This window comes from Cucurbita maxima, unplaced genomic scaffold, assembly GCF_002738345.1.
Source record: "Cucurbita maxima cultivar Rimu unplaced genomic scaffold, Cmax_1.0 Cma_Scf00004, whole genome shotgun sequence".
In the NCBI taxonomy this organism is placed as follows: Eukaryota; Viridiplantae; Streptophyta; class Magnoliopsida; order Cucurbitales; family Cucurbitaceae; genus Cucurbita; species Cucurbita maxima.
The window spans coordinates 5,292,857-5,313,762 of NW_019272020.1; the positions used below are offsets into that span (position 1 = coordinate 5,292,857).

General features: G+C 32.7%; 4 protein-coding genes across 6 annotated transcripts in view; 2 read left to right on the plus strand and 2 right to left on the minus strand.

Moving 5' to 3' along the window:
* The first annotated feature begins 8,129 nt into the window (after positions 1–8,129).
* Positions 8,130–14,635, plus strand: LOC111478261 (chlorophyll synthase, chloroplastic). Of its 3 annotated transcripts, XR_002717425.1 has the most exons (17): positions 8,130–8,320; positions 8,542–8,586; positions 8,823–8,911; positions 9,006–9,093; positions 9,402–9,487; positions 9,578–9,664; positions 9,748–9,813; positions 9,893–9,976; positions 10,045–10,106; positions 10,644–10,719; positions 10,801–10,863; positions 10,974–11,055; positions 11,975–12,051; positions 12,317–12,364; positions 12,942–13,125; positions 13,323–13,397; positions 14,599–14,635. XR_002717425.1 is itself a non-coding variant. In XM_023122441.1 (15 exons), exons 1-15 carry the CDS (start codon positions 8,215–8,217, stop codon positions 13,002–13,004), a joined length of 1,122 nt encoding a protein of 373 aa, XP_022978209.1. In that variant the 5' UTR covers positions 8,130–8,214; the 3' UTR covers positions 13,005–13,321. The 3 variants fall into 3 exon arrangements, 1 of the variants encoding a protein (XP_022978209.1); XR_002717424.1 differs by lacking the exon at positions 14,599–14,635 and having other exon boundaries at positions 13,323–13,624; XM_023122441.1 differs by lacking the exons at positions 13,323–13,397; positions 14,599–14,635 and having other exon boundaries at positions 12,942–13,321.
* Positions 8,298–20,906, plus strand: part of LOC111478292 (BAG family molecular chaperone regulator 4) — a 28,844-nt gene continuing 16,235 nt past the window's right edge. Inside the window, exons 1-2 of the mRNA XM_023122487.1 lie at positions 8,298–8,312; positions 18,849–18,858. The gene's annotated coding sequence lies outside the window, so the exon portion shown is untranslated. The remainder of the gene's footprint in view (positions 8,313–18,848; positions 18,859–20,906) is intronic.
* On the minus strand, positions 13,630–14,594 carry LOC111478344 (protein EMB-1). Its single transcript, XM_023122555.1, has 2 exons — positions 14,172–14,594; positions 13,630–13,932 (listed from the first exon to the last, which is right to left on the minus strand). Exons 1-2 carry the CDS (start codon positions 14,284–14,286, stop codon positions 13,772–13,774), a joined length of 276 nt encoding a protein of 91 aa, XP_022978323.1. The 5' UTR covers positions 14,287–14,594; the 3' UTR covers positions 13,630–13,771.
* Positions 15,982–17,027, minus strand: LOC111478342 (carrot ABA-induced in somatic embryos 3). Its single transcript, XM_023122553.1, has 2 exons — positions 16,857–17,027; positions 15,982–16,439 (listed from the first exon to the last, which is right to left on the minus strand). The coding sequence occupies exons 1-2, from the start codon at positions 16,969–16,971 to the stop codon at positions 16,213–16,215; spliced, it is 342 nt and encodes a 113-aa protein (XP_022978321.1). The 5' UTR covers positions 16,972–17,027; the 3' UTR covers positions 15,982–16,212.

Below are 20,906 nucleotides of genomic sequence, written 5' to 3' on the forward strand. Positions count from 1 at the left end.
AATTGAAGTGTTTTATTATTAATTTTGTTGGATAAAGTTATTGATATTAAGTTTCATTCCATAATTTTTTTAAAAAATGTATTAATTTTTAAAACTTTTCAAGTTTTTGTTGTATCTAATACAAAAATATATTTTTAATTTTTAAATATATAATTAAGTTGTTCATTGATAAATTTATTAGGTTCGTTTGACAAATAAATTCAAATGTAGTCCAAACAAGTACAAGTTCGTCCGTCCTCCATAAATTGATTCTTAACAGTAAAAACTATCCCCACATGCTAACACAAGTCCTTTCAACATATTTTGTCATAATTAACAGTATCATATAAAAAAAAATTTAAGAGGTCACCCAACAATGCTTAACTATGAAGTACCCATAATTAAATTACAGAAGATAAAAGTACATCTTGTTGGTATAAGTAGTAATTTTTATTTCCTTTAAACATTTTTTTGTCATTCTATCTATAGGACCCCTCTCATTTCGATAGGGTCTCGTTCATTCATGTACCTCTTATTTAGTTGGGTGTCACATGTCTACCAAATTTCGCTTTGGTTCGTCTTCGAACCACGTCTTACTGCAAAAACTACCACTCTAATACCATTTTTCATATACTTTAAAAAAACAAACAGTGTTAAGTCGAGTCGTTACAACTAGTTTAAATCTCCACTATCGTGCATGTTGAATTGAAATTTAACACCTTTTTGTATAGTTATTTTATAATATCTTAATTATTCCTAATGTTGTATTTATTCCTTTATTTTTTTAATCATTATTGGATTGTTGGGTTATATATATGATCTCATATGTCTTTATTTGACATCTTTTTTTTTAAAGGAAATGACAAAAATTCAGTTGAAAAGTTTGCTGATGATTTTTCTTAAAGTTTAAGGAGGTGTGGAATTTAGCTTGGAAATTAGAAAAAGGACAAAGTTTTTCATAATATATATAATGGGAGAAAGTTCCATTTTACCCTTCCCTTCGATTAATTTTCATCCGTATCACACTGATCGAGAATGATTCATGTCATAGATGCCTCTCGAGTCTAAGTCTTTCAAGTTCAATTAAGATGTTTTTTTTTTAACAGACACGTTGGAGTTTGGAGTGATAGTTAGAAACGACAATAGGAGAGATGACCGCTCCGCTTTATTAAAAGCAAGGACCACTATGGGAGGTCAAACCATTTCCTCTCCCTGAGCAGTAAAAGAAGAAGAAAGATTAATGAGACTCAACCGACCCCCTCCCCTTTTCCTGATTGAACTCGGCTCGGTAAGTCTTTGTAGAGCAAGAGTAGGATCTTGGACTGACCCCCTTCGAGAGGAAAATAGCTTGACCTCGTGTTTGAAGGTGAATGAGAGGATTGAATTGACTCGACTGCCTAAGGTCCAGTCATAAGTAGGGGGAATACACTGATAAGCAGGCTTGTAGTAACGCAAAAGCAACAGCAACTAACTAGCTCGGTGGAATGCAGACCAATTGCTCTTCTAGTTGGGATTATTATGATACTCGAGATAGGTTTACAACTCTATATGTGTTGAAATTGATTTATTAATTATTTGAATTTTATTTTAAGAAATAAACTATTATAACAATGAGATACAATAAACACTTCTAATTTTTAGATAATAAATACATGTTAATTGTAATAATCCAAGCCCACAACTTTCCGATATTGTCATTTTTGGGTTTTCTATTTCGAGTTTTCACTAAAGTTTTTAAAACACGTATGTTCTGCTAGAGAAATGTTTCTACACAGAATGTTTCGTTCTTCTCTCTAATCAATGTGGGATTTCACAGTTAACCTTCCTTTGGGTTCAACGTCCTTATTGACACTTGTTCTTCTCTCCAATTGACGTGGTCACATCCATTATCATTTATTTTATATTAATATTCTTAATAAAAATATCACTTTTTTTTTTATTTTCATATATGACGTTATTTTGAAGTTTAAAATATAAAAATAAAAATTCTATCGGCGTGGCATGAGCACGTGTAAAATGGTGGGGCCCACAAGAGGGAAATGGAGAATCGTGTTATGAGAAGAGTGGATCGAGGTCTCTTTCAAGCCTGCCGTGTCTGTGGCATCTTGAAAATGTGTGGATTATTATTATTTTTATTTTATGCAAAGGTATATTGAATTATTAAATATTTATCGATAAATTTATAAATTGGAAAATAAAATATCGATATTAAAGATTAAACAATATTATTTATAAATATACATAAAACATTAAAATATATATATATATATAACCTAGTTTGGAAGTAAAAAAAAAAAATTAATTATTAACTTAAATAATTCTTATAAATATAATTATTTATAAAAATATTCGTCTTCTATTGATAAGTTCATGGAATATAGATTTGTAAGTACTACTTGTTTAGAAGGAATATATAGTGACACGTGAGTAAGAAAGCAGTGTATTAATGAACCGAGACAATATCTGAATGAGAACAATTTTTAGATTAATTATTAGGAATCACAACTCTCCACAATGATATGATATTATCCACTTTGAGCATAAGCTCTCATGGCTTTGCTTTGGGATTCACCGAAAGGCCTCATACCAATGAAGATAGCATTCCTCACTTATAAATCCTTGATCTTCCACTAAAGTAACAAATATGAGACTCACTCTCAATAATCCTCAACAATCCTCCCCTCGAACAAATTACACTATAAGTCTCCTCTTAATCGAAGCTCGACTCCTTTCTCAAGAGCCCTTGAACAAAGTACACCCTTTGTTCGACACTTTAGTCACTTTTGACTATACCTTCGAGGCTCATAATTCTTTGTTCGATATTTGAGAATTCTATTAACTTGACTAAGTTTAGGGCATGACTCTGATACTATGTTAAGAATCACAACTCTCCACAATGATATGATATTATCCACTTTGAACATAAGCTCTCATGGTTTGTTTTGGATATCCCCAAAAGACTTCATACTAATGGAGATAGTATTCCTCACTTATAAATTCATAATCTTTCCTGTGCTAAATTTTAAATTATACAATAATAAAATTGATTATCAAGCTAATTTAATTATTAAAAAAATGAATCAAATTCTAAATATTTATGTAATTAATTATGAATTGGACCTTGAGGAATGGTTGAGTTGAGAAATACAATGATGGAAAAAATAATTAGAAAATAACTGAAATATAATATATATTTTTATCAATCAGGGAACAATGATTTCTTGCTTTATATATTTATTTTTTTATTTTTTATAAATAAAATGGATAAGATTTGGCCGATCTCGATCATGTTTCCAGCTCAGCTTCGTGAAATTAGTCCCTCGTGGGTCCGCCCTACCCTCTATAAAATTATTTTTATCTATATTAAAATATAAATTTATATATTCATGTATTAAAAAAATTACAAATTAATTGTTATCACAAACTCTTAATTTTATATTTAATAGATTTGTGAATTAAAAAAATTAAAAATTCATAATTTTCGTAATAATATTTAAGATAGAATTGAATTTAGGTGTAAACCATATTTTCAAATTGAATTAACATTATTTAATTTATTTGGTTTAATTTCATCTCAATTTTAGAAATAATATTATTTCCAAAAAAATAAATAAATAAATAAATAAATAGAGTTTGCAAAAACTTTTTATTTTTAAAAAATAATTATTAACCAAATATTTCCTTATTAGCATTACGTATGCCAAAGGCAATGATTCTGAATATTTAAGTTTTTTAATAAAATTAATAAAATAATTAAATTTAAGTAAAATATCCCAAAAAAAAAACCTATATATATATATATATATATATATATATATATATATATATATATTAATTCAGATCGTTTGGTTCCTTGCGGCAAGTTTAGTGCACATCACACAACAAATATGGCATCTCCCAAGACATGTCCTTGTCCAAGGGAAGGGTTCTTGGAATATGCTTTCGCTACACGTTCCGAGATGGGGATGGAGATGGGAAAAGAATATCGATTATAGAATAATGAAGATTTTTTAAATTGTCAATTCAAGTCTAATTCAGAGATACGATATCAATTCTTGTCACAAAAGTTGATGATTGATTTTGTACGGTTATATTGCTGAACGTTAAAAGAATTTTTTTGAAATTGTCTACATAAATGTTGCCAATTTTAAAATATATGTTCGTGTTTGATTTAGAATCTTATTAGGACTGAAGTGGTACCCATGATCAGGATTCGTGATCTGTGTGCCTCGAAATTCTCTTGTCATCATCCAACATGATTTGTTCTCACTTACATGCATCTTATGATACGCTTAAATTTAAATTTTCTATGATTGAACAGCTGAAAATGAAGGTGCGCTCTATTGATATAGGCAGAGACTTTTAATTCTTTTAAGTTTTTATTAGTCATCTTATCATGAAAATCGTTATCATTCAAATGTAGTCTCGATTTATTCATATATTTCTCCTTTACTCGTGTACTTCTCATTTAGTCGAGTGTAACATTATCAGTGAATTATTTATTGGAGGAGGCGATGTTACCGGAGTTTAGCATATAAGCTAAATTATTAAAGCCATGAATCTTTGGCAATGGTGGATTGCTTTGCTTTCATGTGTGTTGGATATGGATTCCTTTGGAAACCAAGTGCTAGACATCGTCTTCAGTTGAGTGGCGTTCATATAATCTGAGAATCTGATTAACTCGAACTATCCAATTAAAACTATAAACGTGTTGAGTTGAGTAGAGTCGAGTTGGGTTAGAATTTCTTTTAAGTTGGGTTAATTTTTGAAAAATAGAAAATTCAGATCGGTTCACGAGTTGATACTTTTTTTTTTTTTTTTTCGGGATCAACACGACCAATCTGAAAATAGAGTTATAATCTAACTCTATCTACTCGGGAATAGAGAGTTGAGTTGGGTTAGTTTGGTTGATTTTGGATTGTGAACTCTATTCTGCGGGTGCTTCCCTCTAAGGCGAAATGCTCTCCTACCAATGCATTTTTACATGTTACAATTTTGGCAGATCGCTTAGCTCCGTTCATCTTTAGCACAAAAGCACTAGATCAATGACCTATAAAACACACTCTTTCTAGGGTGGCTACTTCTAGGCAAACCTCATGATTGTCTCTGCACTCTTACCTCGTTTATCACTAAGCGGTCATTTAGGGGCATTAGCTTCTGATCCGGGTTGTTTTCCTCTCTACGGTGAAGTTTATCTACCATCGTCTCACCAGCCAACCTTGATCCCTGTTCGAGCCACCAATTTAACCCTAGTCGAAATAGTATCAAATTTAGAAAATAATTTTTAAGTAAATCATAAAGCTTAAGAAGAAACAATAGATCTCTTTGTTCTCATCCACAAGCTGTGAAAGCCACGTGAAGAAGTTGTTTGTCTAAATTTGAGAGTAAAACACAGTGGTCGATGTGCTTCAACGATGAAGCCAAATTGAACGGCACCTTCGAGACCGTATCACATGTTAAGAGTTCAAATGTGGGTGGAGAGGATAGTTTCAATTTAAATTTTAGAAAACCGAACATTCGTTTCGATTCGTGGGTTGACATTGTTTTTATCAGGTCAATCTAACCAACTCGAACGTATTAGGATGTTAAATCTCGCCTCGGTCTTGTAATATGATATGTTATGTTATCCCTCTTCATTCCGAGGTAAAGGGTGAGTCCCATGCGTAACTTTGTCGATTGCGGCTTCAAGCACTAATCCCTACAGGTGTCCGTAGTAGGCTGGCCGCCCTACCTAAACCAATCATCATATCGGTCTCTAGGCCCCATTGTTGGAAAGACTCAGCTTCAAAAGAGAACATGGAGCTTTCGTCTCATATGAGTCCCATAGGAATGGAGGTAGGCCCAAAGATTTCAACTAGGTTAGAGCGTGGACTCTATTTGAATTACTCCAATCACTAATTTAACCCCCGAAAATAATGATAATAAAAAGGAAATTCCAGAATATATTAAACAATATTCTTGAAAAAGAAAAAAAAAAGTATAGTTAAAATAGTTTTTTTTTTTTTGGTACTATTTGTATTATTTTTAAGATAGGCCAAAAAGAAGTAGTTACCCCAAATTGATTTGAAATAAAAATAAATATACATATATTTTTTTAAGTTTAAAAAATTATTATATGATAAAGAAATTGCGAGCAACTACCATTTTTTTACAATATAAAATGGTTATTTAAAGAGTTTTTTTTAGTGTAAATTTATAACGTGGTAATTTAGTTACTTTTATGTTCCTTTCTTTTAGTGGAAAATCATTTTCAACTTTATTTATATTAAATAGTAAATAAATTAAAAGGTGGAAATGGGTTGAAACTGCCTTTTTTATTTTATTATTTTATTTTATTTTAAAGTGGTAGTGCTCCAATAATATATATATATATATATATATATCTTTGGAAGGAGATTATTATTTGCTCAACCTTAATCACTAATCACGTTTTTTAATATTTATTATTTATATTTATTAATTTTCGCATCAAAGTTATTGATAAGATTATAATATATTTTTTATTTTAATGTTTTCAATTAGTTAACATTAAGTTGTCATAATGCAGCTCAATTATTTTAAAAGTTGATAATTTTATTATTTTAAAAATCGATAATTGAAGTTTAAAGGCTAAATTTATAAAAATACACTATATATATATATATATTTACCGTTAGTTTTAGATGAAAATCGTTAATACTTTATTTCAAAATATTCTTCTAACTTTCAAAATGGTTTAAAAACTATTTTAAATTAAAAAAAAACCTTAAATTTTTAATAATTTGATTAATACATTTAAACTTTTTAAAAAAATTTAAAAATATCTCACTTAATACGATGTTTTAAAAAATACTTTTGAATTTTTCAAAATAAAAATAAAATATTTGTAGATAATTTATGAGGTGTCAGTAGATAATTTTCATCTATATATTGATGATAAAAATTTTAAATTTTTTTTAATAAGGGTAAATGTGTTAATATTACTTTTAAATTTTGTGGATAGGTATTAATTAAACTTTTTAAACTCAATGATATTTTAAACATTAGTATTGAGTTTAATTTTTAAATAAAATACTAATAGTTTCTATCTAAAACTAACATTAAAGTTTTTTTTTTTTTAATTTAAGGATTTAACGTACTTGAGTTTAATTATATAATTCTAATAATAATAAATAAATAAAAACAAAGTCTTTTTAATTTTTACCTATAAAGAAACTTTTAAGATGTGAGCTATAATTTTGTGTAGGTCTTATAAATTATATAATAAAGAAAAGAAAAATTAAAAAAATATAAATTATGGAATAATTTTATTTAATGAAATTGATACAATATAGTTGTCGCATAATAACCGTTGAATCTATCTATTATAATAATATATGAATATAAATGTGAGATATATATTTTTTTCATGTATACAATTCAATAGTAAATAAAATGTCGACTATATATTTGGCAGTTTACCCGAAATAATTTACCATGGAACTGATCTAAAGTTGTAAAAAAAAAAAAAAAAAAAAAAAAAAAAAAAAAAAAAAAAAAAAAAAAAAAAAAAAAAAAAGGAACAAATAAAAGAATGGAAGGCTTAATCCATTTGACAAGCTTGCCCTCTTACTCGAACGCTCGTCTGAATAAGCCCAGTGGGCCGGCCCAACTATTTCTATTTATTTATTTTATTTATTTGCTGATTTGTTAATACACGAGCCGTCTATTTTACGACTGAGACTTACCTTAAATAGGAAAGTGAGTGTAAAATATTTTTTACCCCGATAAATGGGGTTGGGGACGAGATTATATTCTTCCTTCCCATCTAATTCTCTGACTTGCCCGTTTAATATATAAATAGGTTTTTGACTCTATTACAAAAATATATTAATTAATTAATTTTGAGATTTTAAAAATAATATTTAAATTAAAAATTATGTTGTAAATTTTTTTAATAGTTAAAAAAATTATGTTAATAAATATATAAAGTTTGTTTATAAAATATGTTAATAAATATATTGTTGCAACTTGAAACATGGTCACCACTTAAGTGAGAACATGTTGATTATGGTAAGCTAAGATGTAGAGTAAAATTACCCTCCTCGATAATAGTCCGGTTAACTTTATTTCTATGTTTATTATTATTATTATTATTATTATTTTTTGTTTCACATTCTTAGCTGGTTAATTTCACCATAGTGTCTCCTCTTTCTCTCCGCGCAGTATCTTAGAGTATTAGTGGGAGTTCGAAGAAACACTGGAGATAGTGCTTCAATGGCGTTGACGCTGAATACAGCTCCATTTGTGAGATCATCGAGCATCCAAGCCAATCGAGTTCGAATTCAGTATGCTCTATCGCCGGTTTCTGTTTCGTTTTCTAGTGAGTTCACTCTGTAATGCCTCACCAGTTTCTGAAAACAACATAAATGAATATACATTGATATCCAAGAGCTTTGAAATCGAAGAATGAAACTCTGTGATACGTGCATGACTGTTCTGAGTTTCTTGTTATTCTTCACGGACTTCTCTAGCTTCAATGTCGATTTTGAGATATCATGTGCTATTTCTTTTTATATAACGACGGATTGTTCATTTTTCCAGGAAGGAGACTATTGGTTATTGCCGCTGAAACTGACAAGAATGAAGGTCTTTCATGCGTTTTTTTTTTTTTTTTTTTTTTTTTTTTTTTTTTTTTTTTTTTTTTTTTTTTTTTTTTTCGTTTTGCTTCGTTTTTAATGTTGACCAGGGGAATACTCTGAATCTTGCAGTGTAGATTTCTCAAAACTTTAGACACGATTAAATTTGAGATGCTTTATTTATTTATTTTTTTTTCTTTTCATGATTTTCTGCTTATTTATATTTTGATTATTCGCTTTGATCAGTTAAATCTCAGGCACCAGATAAAGCGCCGGCGAGTGGTGGTTCGAGCTTCAACCAGCTTCTTGGAATTAAAGGTGCTGCGCTAGAAACTGTGAGTTACCATGTCCTAAGCTTGTTTTTTAGGAAGATTTGAATGTACATATCACAGTAAGTCGTTAATAAGTTCTTCATGTCATTTTATGCAGAATAAATGGAAGATTCGTCTTCAATTGACAAAGCCTGTTACATGGCCGCCCTTGGTTTGGGGAGTAGTGTGTGGAGCTGCTGCTTCTGGTACTCAAATTCTCATAATAAGACACTAAAATTGAATTTGAAAAGTTTTTGATGAATCACTAACACATATTACCGTCAACTTATGTCTTAGTCGTCTGATGATGAGAGTGAATTCTTCTCTGATAAGAACTTTAAGATCTACTCTCGTGTTGTGTATTATATGGTCCAATGCATCAATGGTGGTCAAAGGAGTGATTACACGTACAGATAAATTAGGGATAGGACTAACTGACCTTTTTTCTGCTTCATTGATTAGTTACCTCATTGAATCATTGAATATGCCTTCAATGATACATGCAATTTCACAGGTAACTTCCATTGGAATTTCGAGGATGTGGCTAAATCAATTACTTGCATGCTTATGTCTGGTCCATTTCTCACTGGCTACACGCAGGTAAACTCTTTTTAATGTAAAGCTTTCCTATGACTTATGAAAGTATTATTCGTGCACAAATAAAATAGAACTGGTACTTTGGTTTTTTAGACGATCAATGATTGGTATGATCGAGAAATTGATGCAATTAATGAACCTTATCGTCCAATCCCGTCTGGGGCAATATCTGAGAATGAGGTATGAGCTAAACCACTTGATATTCATTAGCAAAGGCATATTATCCTTCCTTGATGGTTTCTTCCTTCCATAAATTTTATCAGGTTATGGCACAAATATGGGTGTTGCTTCTGGGAGGACTTGGCTTGGCTGGTTTGTTAGATGTGTGGGTAGGTCCATTGAATTGATAGAACATACTCATCTTTCATATGTACTGTTTTTCCTGAATTTCGTTCTTATCCTTCTAAGGCAGGGCATGACATTCCTATAGTCTTTTACCTTGCTCTGGGTGGCTCTTTGTTATCATACATATACTCTGCTCCACCTCTAAAGGTAACACTAAGGTTTTTGTTCCTAAATTGGATCTTCTGAATGCTAAGAGCATTTTTTTGTGGTTGCAGCTGAAACAAAATGGATGGATTGGAAATTGTGCTCTTGGAGCTAGTTATATCAGTTTACCATGGTGCGAAATCCTGTGATCTTTAGTAATTGGTAAATTGATATACATTGGTAGTGAATAAAAATGTCACCAAAATTACTGCAATTGACAGGTCGACAAAGTCAATTGCGTTTCATATGAAAATTTGAAAGCTTTCTTCGTATCTCTGGTCAGTGATTAATATTCACACTCATTTGAATGGCCTTGGACTTTTGTGCATATTGTTATCCTATGGGCAAAAGCTGACCAAAAGAGAACATCCTTTCTCTATTGACCATGAAATCTAATGTTATGATTACACTTTATCCACACAAATTTAGATAACGAATACTTTATAAACTTCTAATGCACTTCGAGTGGAACCACGTGTGTCGAACTTGAATCCTATACATGGAACGTCCAATCGATGGCTAGTTTGCAGTTACCTTCAATTTATTGTTTATATAAAGTTAATTGGATTGTTCCAGGCTCTACATTAATCATATGTATTCCAAAATTTTCTCTGTTCTTTATAATATGATAAGTTTTCCCTTTCCAGTAACAGCTAATTTTTAATCTCAGGTGGGCAGGTCAAGCTTTATTTGGAACACTCGCTCCTGATATTGTGGTTCTTACACTCTTGTACAGCATAGCTGGAGTACGCTCAATTCATTTTTTGAGTTCCTACTTTCACAAAATCCAATACTAATGCGACTGCCTTCTGATTTGCCTTAACCAGTTTGGAATAGGCATTGTAAATGATTTCAAAAGTGTTGAGGGGGATAGAGCTTTAGGACTTCAGGTATTTCATTCTAAAACAGTCTTTGATTTGTAAAACTAAATTTTGGTCTTATCAGACTCTTTTTGTTTTGTTATTCTATTGTCAGCTTTTATTGTTTACTGCTCTTACAGTCACTTCCAGTAGCTTTTGGTGCTGAAACTGCTAAATGGATTTGCGTTGGCGCTATTGACATAACTCAATTATCTGTTGCTGGTAATTCTTTTAGCACTGTTTTGTTCAAGGGGTCTTCACTTTAAATCCATGCGCAAAATTACGGTCACCAGACCATTTTCTGAGTGTACTGAAAAATAAGAACATAAGTTGATCATTTCTTTGCTTCTGCCTTTCTTCTAATTTACATTTTGGAGGGTCTTCACCTTGTTTGGGTTTCATCTTTTCGTACATGCACCCTTCTATTGCATTTTGTAACAATTATGCTCTTCTATAATATCGAATCACCTCCAATGTGCCTATATCTATTAAGCTTTGTTAGCCACCGAAGGAATTGAGCAATGTTGAAAGTACTGCAGATGACATCTCAGATTCTCAACTTAACAATTAACTGAGATAGGGATAAGAATCCCAATAGTTTGTTTGCAACAAGCGAATATTTAATATTCTACATTCTGATTGTTGGAAAGATAGATTGCTCGATCTCTCTTTGCCTTCTCTACCAAAATAATACTCCTGAATGCCAAGATCTGAAAGATGGTGTTCTTTGCTGCTATGAACTGCATTCTTGAAAGAAAATGTTAGAAAGCATGAATGTCTACGAGGATATGATAATGTCCACTTTGAGCATAAGCTCTCATGGATTTGTTTTTGGTTTTTCCCAAAAGGCCTCATGCCAATGGAGATATATTTCTTCCTTAAAAATCCATGATCATTCTCTAAATTAGCCAATGTGGGACTTCCCACATTCCTCAACAGAAACCATTTACGGGTCTCTCATACTAAAGGCTTAAAAGCAATCATCCTGCCATGTGTATAAAATGAAAATCGCTATTTATTTGCGATGTAGATCTAGAAATCATAAGGACTAGAATCGGGACTTTGATTTGCAAGCTAATTACACTGTTCCCTCTACCATATTTGAAATGAACGTGACCACAAATACTATTACTTATTGCAGGTTATCTGTTGGGAGCTGGCAAGCCGTATTACGCATTAGCCCTCCTTGCTCTAATTGCTCCCCAAGTTTTTTTCCAGGTATATACTTTTAAAGAAACGTCATATGGTATCAGTTTTCTCTTAAGTAGGCAGCCGCTGCTGAACAACTGTTTAGTAATGTAAGGGGGGTATTATTTGGTATTCAAGTATTGGGGTGTAAATTGTGATCCCATCTCTTTCTATTTTCTTTAATTATAATTGAATAGTTGTGTTTGATTCGACAATCAGCCTTCTAGCTGAACTTTCCTTTTTGTTGCAACGAACATTAATACTCGACTAATGCATACTATTATGGTTTTTGCAGTTCAAATACTTTCTCAAGGACCCCGTCAAGTACGATGTCAAATATCAGGTACTCAAATTCTTCTTTAAAGTGTAGCTTGCGTTCATAGAAACTGCCTACATAGAGCCGTTTCTCTCTGTGCTATTTGTCAAAGCATTATCGTTCTGCCCTATCCAACAACTTTAAGTGGTCCGAACCCCATGACGTCCATAATCGTGTACCTCCCTGCCACTACCAGGCCAGATTTGTCAGCTTCTTTATATTTCTTTTTACAGATTTTGGTGGGTTGAGTTGAGATATTTTTATATGGATTACAAAAAAAATTTCAATCCAAACAATTCATATTACAACTCAATGACTCGATCATAAATAGTTATTCAAATTTTTGTTTTATTTAAAATTTATAAATATATATTTTTAAAAATTACCTCAAATAGTTCTAGAATAAATTATCAAAAAAATAATTATGTTATTATATATATATATGTATATATATTAAATGAATAATTATTAATAAATTTGAATGGGTTTATTTTAGTATAATTCTTAAACAACCCAACCCACCCAACCCATGATTGAATTGATTGAGTTCGTGGAGTCGAGTCATTTTTTATTTTTTTAACCTTCGTTTGCATTAACATTTCAGGCCAGTGCCCAGCCATTTCTTGTGCTGGGGCTGTTGGTCACTGCTCTTGCTACCAGCCATTGAACTCTAGCATGCGGAAAATCAAACGTACGTACACGTACAGACATGCGTGACTAACGCAATGCCAGCAAGAGCATACAGCAAAAGTCTGCGGACTCCCCCAGCAGCAGCCAGCCCAAGTCAGGTTACATTCGCCTGGTTCGGTAAACCAGTTTTGGATCTCTACCAGCATATTTCAAAGCTTTGATTTAGGATTGTATCACAATTAAGTTCTTATTCAACGATTAAAGTAGGAACAAAATTTCCTCGGTTCTTAAAAGCCTTCAACAGATTACACGTGAATTTTCTCGGTTTCTAATGAGATACGTCTCCTTACTTCAGGTTGCAATTGAATCAGAATATGCATACATACTGGAATTCTGTTCTCTTGCTTCCGACTGCTCGTATATTTTTCAGGTCTGCCAACCAACTACGCTGGCTTAAATTTCTTCTCATTCAGATTCTGATATTCTATTTGATGCATTTTACTTGTAACCCTCTCAAAATGATCAACATCGTTATAATTAAGATATTTAGTTCTTGAGAACACTTAGGATTGAAGAACACTTAGATATTTAGTTCTGTTTAGCCATATGTAGGATTTTAGGTGGTGTTCACTCTGTCCTTCACAGGAATATACTCTAGAAAGGACATTAATTTCTCACTTCAAGCAGAAACATCCATATACACACCCGACACTGTAGGGCAAGGCATCCAAGGACATTATTTATTCAAGATGCTCCAAAAGAAAGCACACACTTAAAAGAAAGCCAACGACATTATGAAAGCTTTTACTTGGCCCTGAACTTGGACTCGTCAATTTCAACCCCTTCCTCAGCCGCACGCTCTCCTCCTGGCATACCCGAGTTGCTCAACCCTCCTTTACGGCCCATCTCTTGGTACCCTTCGTGTCCCAACTGCTCCTTCCTCGTCTGACCCCCACGGCTCCGCCCTGCATTTCACCATCAAACAAAACCTCTCTAGTCAGTTCAGTACTTGTAAGGCAGTATAAAGAGTTTTCATAGTTAGTTGCTTGAGGTGAGGATTTTAGTAGGTTCAGCTTAGAATTGGTTAGACAAAACTACATATTTTGACCGTACCCCAAGTTTCTGGCTTCCTAAGTGCTCTTTTCAAAGGATTAAAAGGTGTTTTTAGAGAATTAGAAGTATAAAAGTCGACAAGTCGGTACACCTTCTGCCAGGTGCTCCTGAGCTTCGAGACTCTTCCCCCCAGTTCCGCCGGGTACGACAGTCTCCCCTTGCCTAGCCCTGGCGTCGAGTTCACATCTTTCCTGCTCCGACGACATCTCCCTCTCTCTGACTGTTTCAAATTCTTAGCCTTAAGAACACAAGATTGTTGTCTGCCACTTATTCTTGCCACTCAGTTTATATAGAATTTGAGCTTCTCAATTCGCAAAAAAAAGGGCAAAATGGGCACTTTGGAGTGTCTACGTGGCAGATAGTGGACCATAGAGCATTGGGCGACTGACACGTAGGTGATTACTCAGTCTAAAAATGTCTTGTAGTGTCAGAAGAATGACACGTGTTGAGGAGACATTAATCTGGTAGCGGTTCCAACATCCTAGCATGCCGACCCGTCTTCCAACAGTTGTTTTCAGATATGTCCTCAACTTTCTTCTCATCATGCATGGTTATGGCTAATTAAAAGTTTATAAAATGGAGTAATAATTATTATTATTCTTAAATACCACAATTTCTGAGATTTTTTTTTTATTTTTTATTTCTTGGACGTTGTTTTCCTTTTTTTTAATGATTTTTTTTTTTTTTTTTTTTTTTTTACAAAATTCCTCTTCAATAAATTCTTTAATTGATCATTTCTATTTTCTAAAATGATTTCTATTAAAAATATAATAGATTTTAATAAATTAAATCATATTAGGTAAGTACAAATAAATATAAATAATATTTTACCAACATAATTTTTAAAATTTTAATTTTAAAATATAAAAGAAATTAAACCTACTATCATATATCTCCTTCCTCAGTAAAATTATATAAAATATATATTTATAAAAATTAATATTGTACGACTATTTAGAACTATATAGAGACCGTACCTATTTTCTAAAAAATATTATCAAATTCTCTCATCAATCATTTTTATTGTTATATATTAACCTTTTTCTTTTTTAAATATTTTTTTTATTTACAAAGGCGTTGCCTCTGTCTAAAATTAGAATGAGGTGGCACTGGTCAAACTTCCAAATAAATGCTATTTTTATTAGATATCTTATGGCGTTAGATTTAATTTGATTAATATTTTTAAAATTGAATAAATTGATGTGATCATTTTATTATCTTTCCAAATATTTAAAACAGATCATGTAAGGTGACAAAACAAAGACGCTCTAAACAGCTTGGTTCTTTCCGATGGATTCCTTTCCTTCTTAACTGCTTTTCTTCTTTCCGATGGATTCCTTTCCTTCTTAACTGCTTTTCTTTTCTTGACTCTATGCCCTTTTTAAGGGTAAAGGGAGAATCTTAGCTCTGATTTTTCTCTCTCCTTATTCTCTCAAACACTCGTTTTTCTTTCATTTTCTTCTCCTCCCCTCTTCCATTCCGTCCCGAAGAGTGACCGAGACCAATTCCGTCACGTTGGAAGAGATTTCAATGTCATGACATTCTCTCGTTCTTCTTGCCACGTTCTATAAGTTCGAAATCAGAACCGTTGGTTCTTGTAATAACTCAAATTTTCATTTTAATCATTAATTTTTATTTATTTTATTATTAATTGAATTATGAACATCTATCATGTTTATGTAAATATTACTATGAACTCAAAAACCAATGGACGTGGACGAGTAAGGAGACGAATCTGAGCTCTGAGTGCTTCGATTGTATGTCGTAAATATGTCGTAAATAATTCAATATAGACACGAAAGAATCCGATACTTAAAAAGTCAAGATAGTCCGTGTCTCAAGAAGATACTGGGGACGGGGACATGCACAAATGAAGTGTATGACCGAACAAAAGTTGAATAAAGCATGTCGTAAGTTTATAACTTCAAGCCCCCTACTTCTATTTCCATGCAGAAGAGAACACAAGGTACAGCAAAATTCGTCCCTTCCGCAAATACCAAACCCCCCACCGATAAGGCACCGACGTGCACGTGTCGAGAAAACAAAAGGCAACCATAAAGTAGAACAGTAAAGGAAATGAAAAACACCCGCCCACATACATATTATTGTACATATACCAAAGCCAGGGTGGTTCAGCGGTCCTTGGTCCTGAACTTGGACTCGTCGATCTCGATTCCTTCCTCCTCCACCCGCTCGGAGGCGGACTTATCCATGGTGCTCAGCCCACCTTTCTTGCCCATCTCTTGGTACCCTTCTTGCCCCATCTGCTCCCTTCTCGTCTCTCCTCCTCGGTGCCCCATCTCCTGATACCCTTCATACCCCAACTGCTCTTTCCTCGTCTGCCCGCCCCGGCTCCGACCTTCAACCAACCAAGTTTCACTTATTTCAAGAATAGCCAATAAAATTCGACAATAATGGTATCAAAGCCATGCCCTTAACTCGACCATAAAAAGCTATAAGAGCTTGACTTAAAATGAGCAATACCATACGATCCTGAAAAATCGTGATTCTTAACCTAAAATCAAAATTATGCCTTTAATTTGAGGCATGTCAATAAAATTCGACCATACTGTGAGATTCGTAATTTAATGTAGTCATGTTATCATAAAATTCTTAAAGATATAGTATTAGTGTCACCTTTAATGTAGTCGTGTTAAACTTTGAAGACTTTAAAGAAAGAATTGAGCCTCGATTGATCAAGTATAGACTGTTTGAGGGTTCTACGAAGAGTCAATGTCATTATAAAGAATTGTTCGTGATTCCTGACAATTATTACCTTCGGCGAGACGTTCTTGAGCTTCGAGGCTTTTCCCGCCGGTTCCGCCCGGAACCACGGTCTCTCCCTGCTTTGCTTTGGCCTCCAGCTCCGATCTCTCCTGCTGCGCCGCCATATTCCTTCTTTTCTTGCTTTCTGGCTTGTGTGAATATGAATACGAAAGGGTTTGAATTTTAGGCCCTTTGGAGAAGTGGTGGAAAGGGTCGGTTCTGGTGGGTTATTTATAAGCCCGATAATTGGAAGAGCTCCGATGACGAAATAGCTTGTGAAATGGACACGTAATATGGCAAACGCGGCGAATTCGGGTGCAAATAAGCCATTTCTTCAAGACACGTCATTAAAACTGTCGTCTTTGTGCATTGTGTCGACACGTGGATCTCTAATCTTCTGCCCCACCATTTTGGAGTGCCAACGTCCTCTCTAGCACACTACCGTTAGTGCATATTGTCCTATTTGGACTTTCCCCTCGTATTAACAATTTGGATCAACTTACTCGTAACAGCTACAAGGATCGTATTAATAATGTTATCAAAATAACACTCAATTTTATTTGTATACTATAAACTCTTTAAGTTATTACTTGAACATGATTTTGCCTGACATCTTTTGGATATCTTAGCTATTCTTGGCTTGATATCGTAGAATTTCCTTACTCTATAGCATACCAATATCTTAATGGGCTGACTTAAATATGTTGTACCACAATTGGTACATTCATCTTTTCAACCTTAATGTTTTTTGTCCGTTGGTTTCATTATCACAAGGTTGTTCTAAGATTGGCTTAGCTCCAAGACGTAGAATCTATGTTAAATCACCCTTTAGCGAATATGTTAAGATTCAATCAGTCTCTCTCTTGAGTAGGACGTCAAGTAAATATATCTTTACTGATTAACATATTTAGAATGGCGGGACGTAGATCATAAACAGATTTCATCTTCATGAATCTATCTTAAATCAAAATCTTTTCGCGCAATTTAACCTAATTTTTCTCGGTTATCCAAAAATTATTTGTCGACGGGTGTTTATTTTTCATAATTTCCTTTTGAACACACGCCATTTTGTTTAAAACAACTTATTATTATTATTATGTTTTTCATTATTTTATTGATTATTCATTCATATATGAAATTAACGGACACATAAATTTTTGCCTAACTTTACTTGGCACAATAATTTAAGCATAACAGGCCAAATTAATAAAAGAAAAAACTCTTTTTTAAAAAATATCTCCAAAATTTTGAAAGTTAAAAAAAAAAAATCTAAAAATTATCTAAAAAAAAATACACGGTTCCATTAATATATTTTAATTAAAAAAATATATCTTTACCTATGTTTAAAATAATATTTATAAATTTTTAAATATAGTATTAACGTCTTAAACTTATAAAAAAATTAAATTTTTTAATGTCAATATATGGATACAAGCGCATGGACACATGGTGAATTATCTCCATTTTTAAGTTTTTTTTTTAAAATTTAAAGATATTAATGAATTTTTTTGAAAATGGAGTATTTTTAAATAATTTTTAAAATTAAAAGGTATTTGAGTATTTTTAAAATTAAATATTAAATGTTTTCATTAAAAATATATATTTGAATTTTTCTTTGAAAGTTGAGTGTTTTTTCAATTTTTTTTTAAATTTAAAAGTATTTTTAGACTGAAGTATTATTTTTTCTAAATATTTTTGAGACCTAATTAAGCCTAATTTTTACTTAACTTAACTTCATAATTTCAAATTCAAGTAAAAAATAGAATAATAATAATAATAATAATAAAAAAAAAACTAACGGTCATTAATTCAAATGATGAACGAATTAGAAAATTCGACCTCCCAAGAAAAAAGAAAAAAAAAAAAGAAAAAAAAAAAACCCAAAACCCTAACAGCACAGAGCCGTTCCTATATAAACAAAGGCAGGCGTAGATGAAGGGAACCCTAGTTTTCGTCTCTGCATTATACTTCCAGTTCGAGAGTTGGTACTTTCAATTGCCAGTGTTTCTGTTGTTCTTAGCTGTTGAACTTGAGTCCTCCTTCCTGAAACTTTTGCTTCACATTGCTGTGAAAGGTTTCTGAATCTCCGAAGTAATGCCGTCGGACGATGAAAGGGAGGAGGTGGAGTTGGATCTCTCCTCTCCGGATGTTGTTACAAAGTACAAAAATGTTGCCGAGATCATAAACGGTGAGTTATCTCTGTTTTTATATCACAATCTTTTCCCTTTTCTTCATCATTAGCATGCTTGATTGATCTCGCGGCGTAATTACTCCAATGTTCTGATATGTCATTTATGACCTTGTTGTTGGAAATGAAATAATCTTGCAGAGGCATTGCAGCTGGTGATATCCGAATCGTTTACATTTGCGAAGAACGCGATTTCTTTCTACAGAGAGTAGGCTTTAATGTTAGACCTTCGAAATTTCTCCAGCTTGCGCTAATCGTTCTGTAGTAAGATTTTTTTTTTTGAATATTAAGGTAAATTGGTAACATTTATAAGAATGTTAAGAGGATAGAACGGGCGTTGCCTTTTCCAACTTGCGACGAAACAGTGATGGAAGAGGGAGATATGCTCAAGAAGTAAGCAAAATCCTTTTAATAGTTTTCGCTCACCATGTCTGTTTTAGTGTACTCGGTCGGTGTTGTGAAGTTTGACTATTGATGGTTGAAGTGAAGATTCTGGAAGATTTTCCCTATAGATCTGAAGATAATAATTGAATCAACTATAATGCACTGGTTATCAGGCAGCTTTTCCGAGGTGATATAGAGCTTGGGGTTTGCCTCTTTTCCCTGTTGCTTATATTGTGTATGTCAAATTTGAGATAAAATATAAATTGTCACGAAAATCTATTGTGATCTTATGATAGTGGTTGAAGTTTCTATGGTTAAACAATCCATTTCTCCATAACTGGATTACGAAGGAAACTTTGCCGAGGTAATTTGTGACTTGTGGGTTACCTCTTTTCCCTGTTGCCTATATTGTGTATGGTTAATTTGGAATTCTGTAGGTTGACATTTTATGTATGATGCCTATGGGGTCTCAATTGTCCAAATTACATACGAAATTTATTGGCATGATAATCTCTTGTGATGTCTTATGATAGTGGCTAGAGTTTATATTATTAACAAAAAGATACGCTTTCCCTCAACTAGATGAAGGCAACTTTGCCGAGGTAATTTGTTACTTGTGGGTTACCTCTTTTCCCTGTTGCCTACATTGTGTATTGTTAATTTGGAACTTTGTAGGTTGACTTTGTATGGATGATGCCTATGGTCTCAATTGTCCAAAATACATACAAAACATATTGCCATGATAATCTCTTGTGTTGTCTTATAGTAGTGGCTAGAGTTTATATGATTAACAGAAGATATATTTTCCATGAACTAGATGAAGGCAACTTTGCCGAGGTAATTTGTAACTTGTGGGTTACCTCTTTTCCCTGTTGCCTAGATTGTGTATGGTTAATTTGGGGTTTTGTAGGTTGACATTTCATGGATGATGCCTATGGTCTCAATTGTCCAAAATACATACAAAACATATTGCCATGATAATCTCTTGTGATGTCTTATAGTAGTGGCTAGAGTTTATATGATTAACAAAAGATATGTTTTCCCTGAACTAGATGAAGGCAACTTTGCCGAGGTAACTTGTAACTTGTGGGTTACTTCTTTTCCCTGTTGCCTAGATTGTGTATGGTTAATTTGGGGTTTTGTAGGTTGACATTTCATGGATGATGCCTATGGTCTCAATTGTCCAAAATACATACAAAACATATTGCCATGATAATCTCTTGTGATGTCTTATAGTAGTGGCTAGAGTTTATATGATTAACAAAAGATGTTTTCCCTGAACTAGATGAAGGCAACTTTGCCGAGGTAACTTGTAACTTGTGGGTTACCTCTTTTCCCTGTTGCCTAGATTGTGTATGGTTAATTTGGGGTTTTGTAGGTTGACATTTCATGGATGATGCCTATGGTCTCAATTGTCCAAAATACATACAAAACATATTGCCATGATAATCTCTTGTGATGTCTTATAGTAGTGGCTAGAGTTTATAT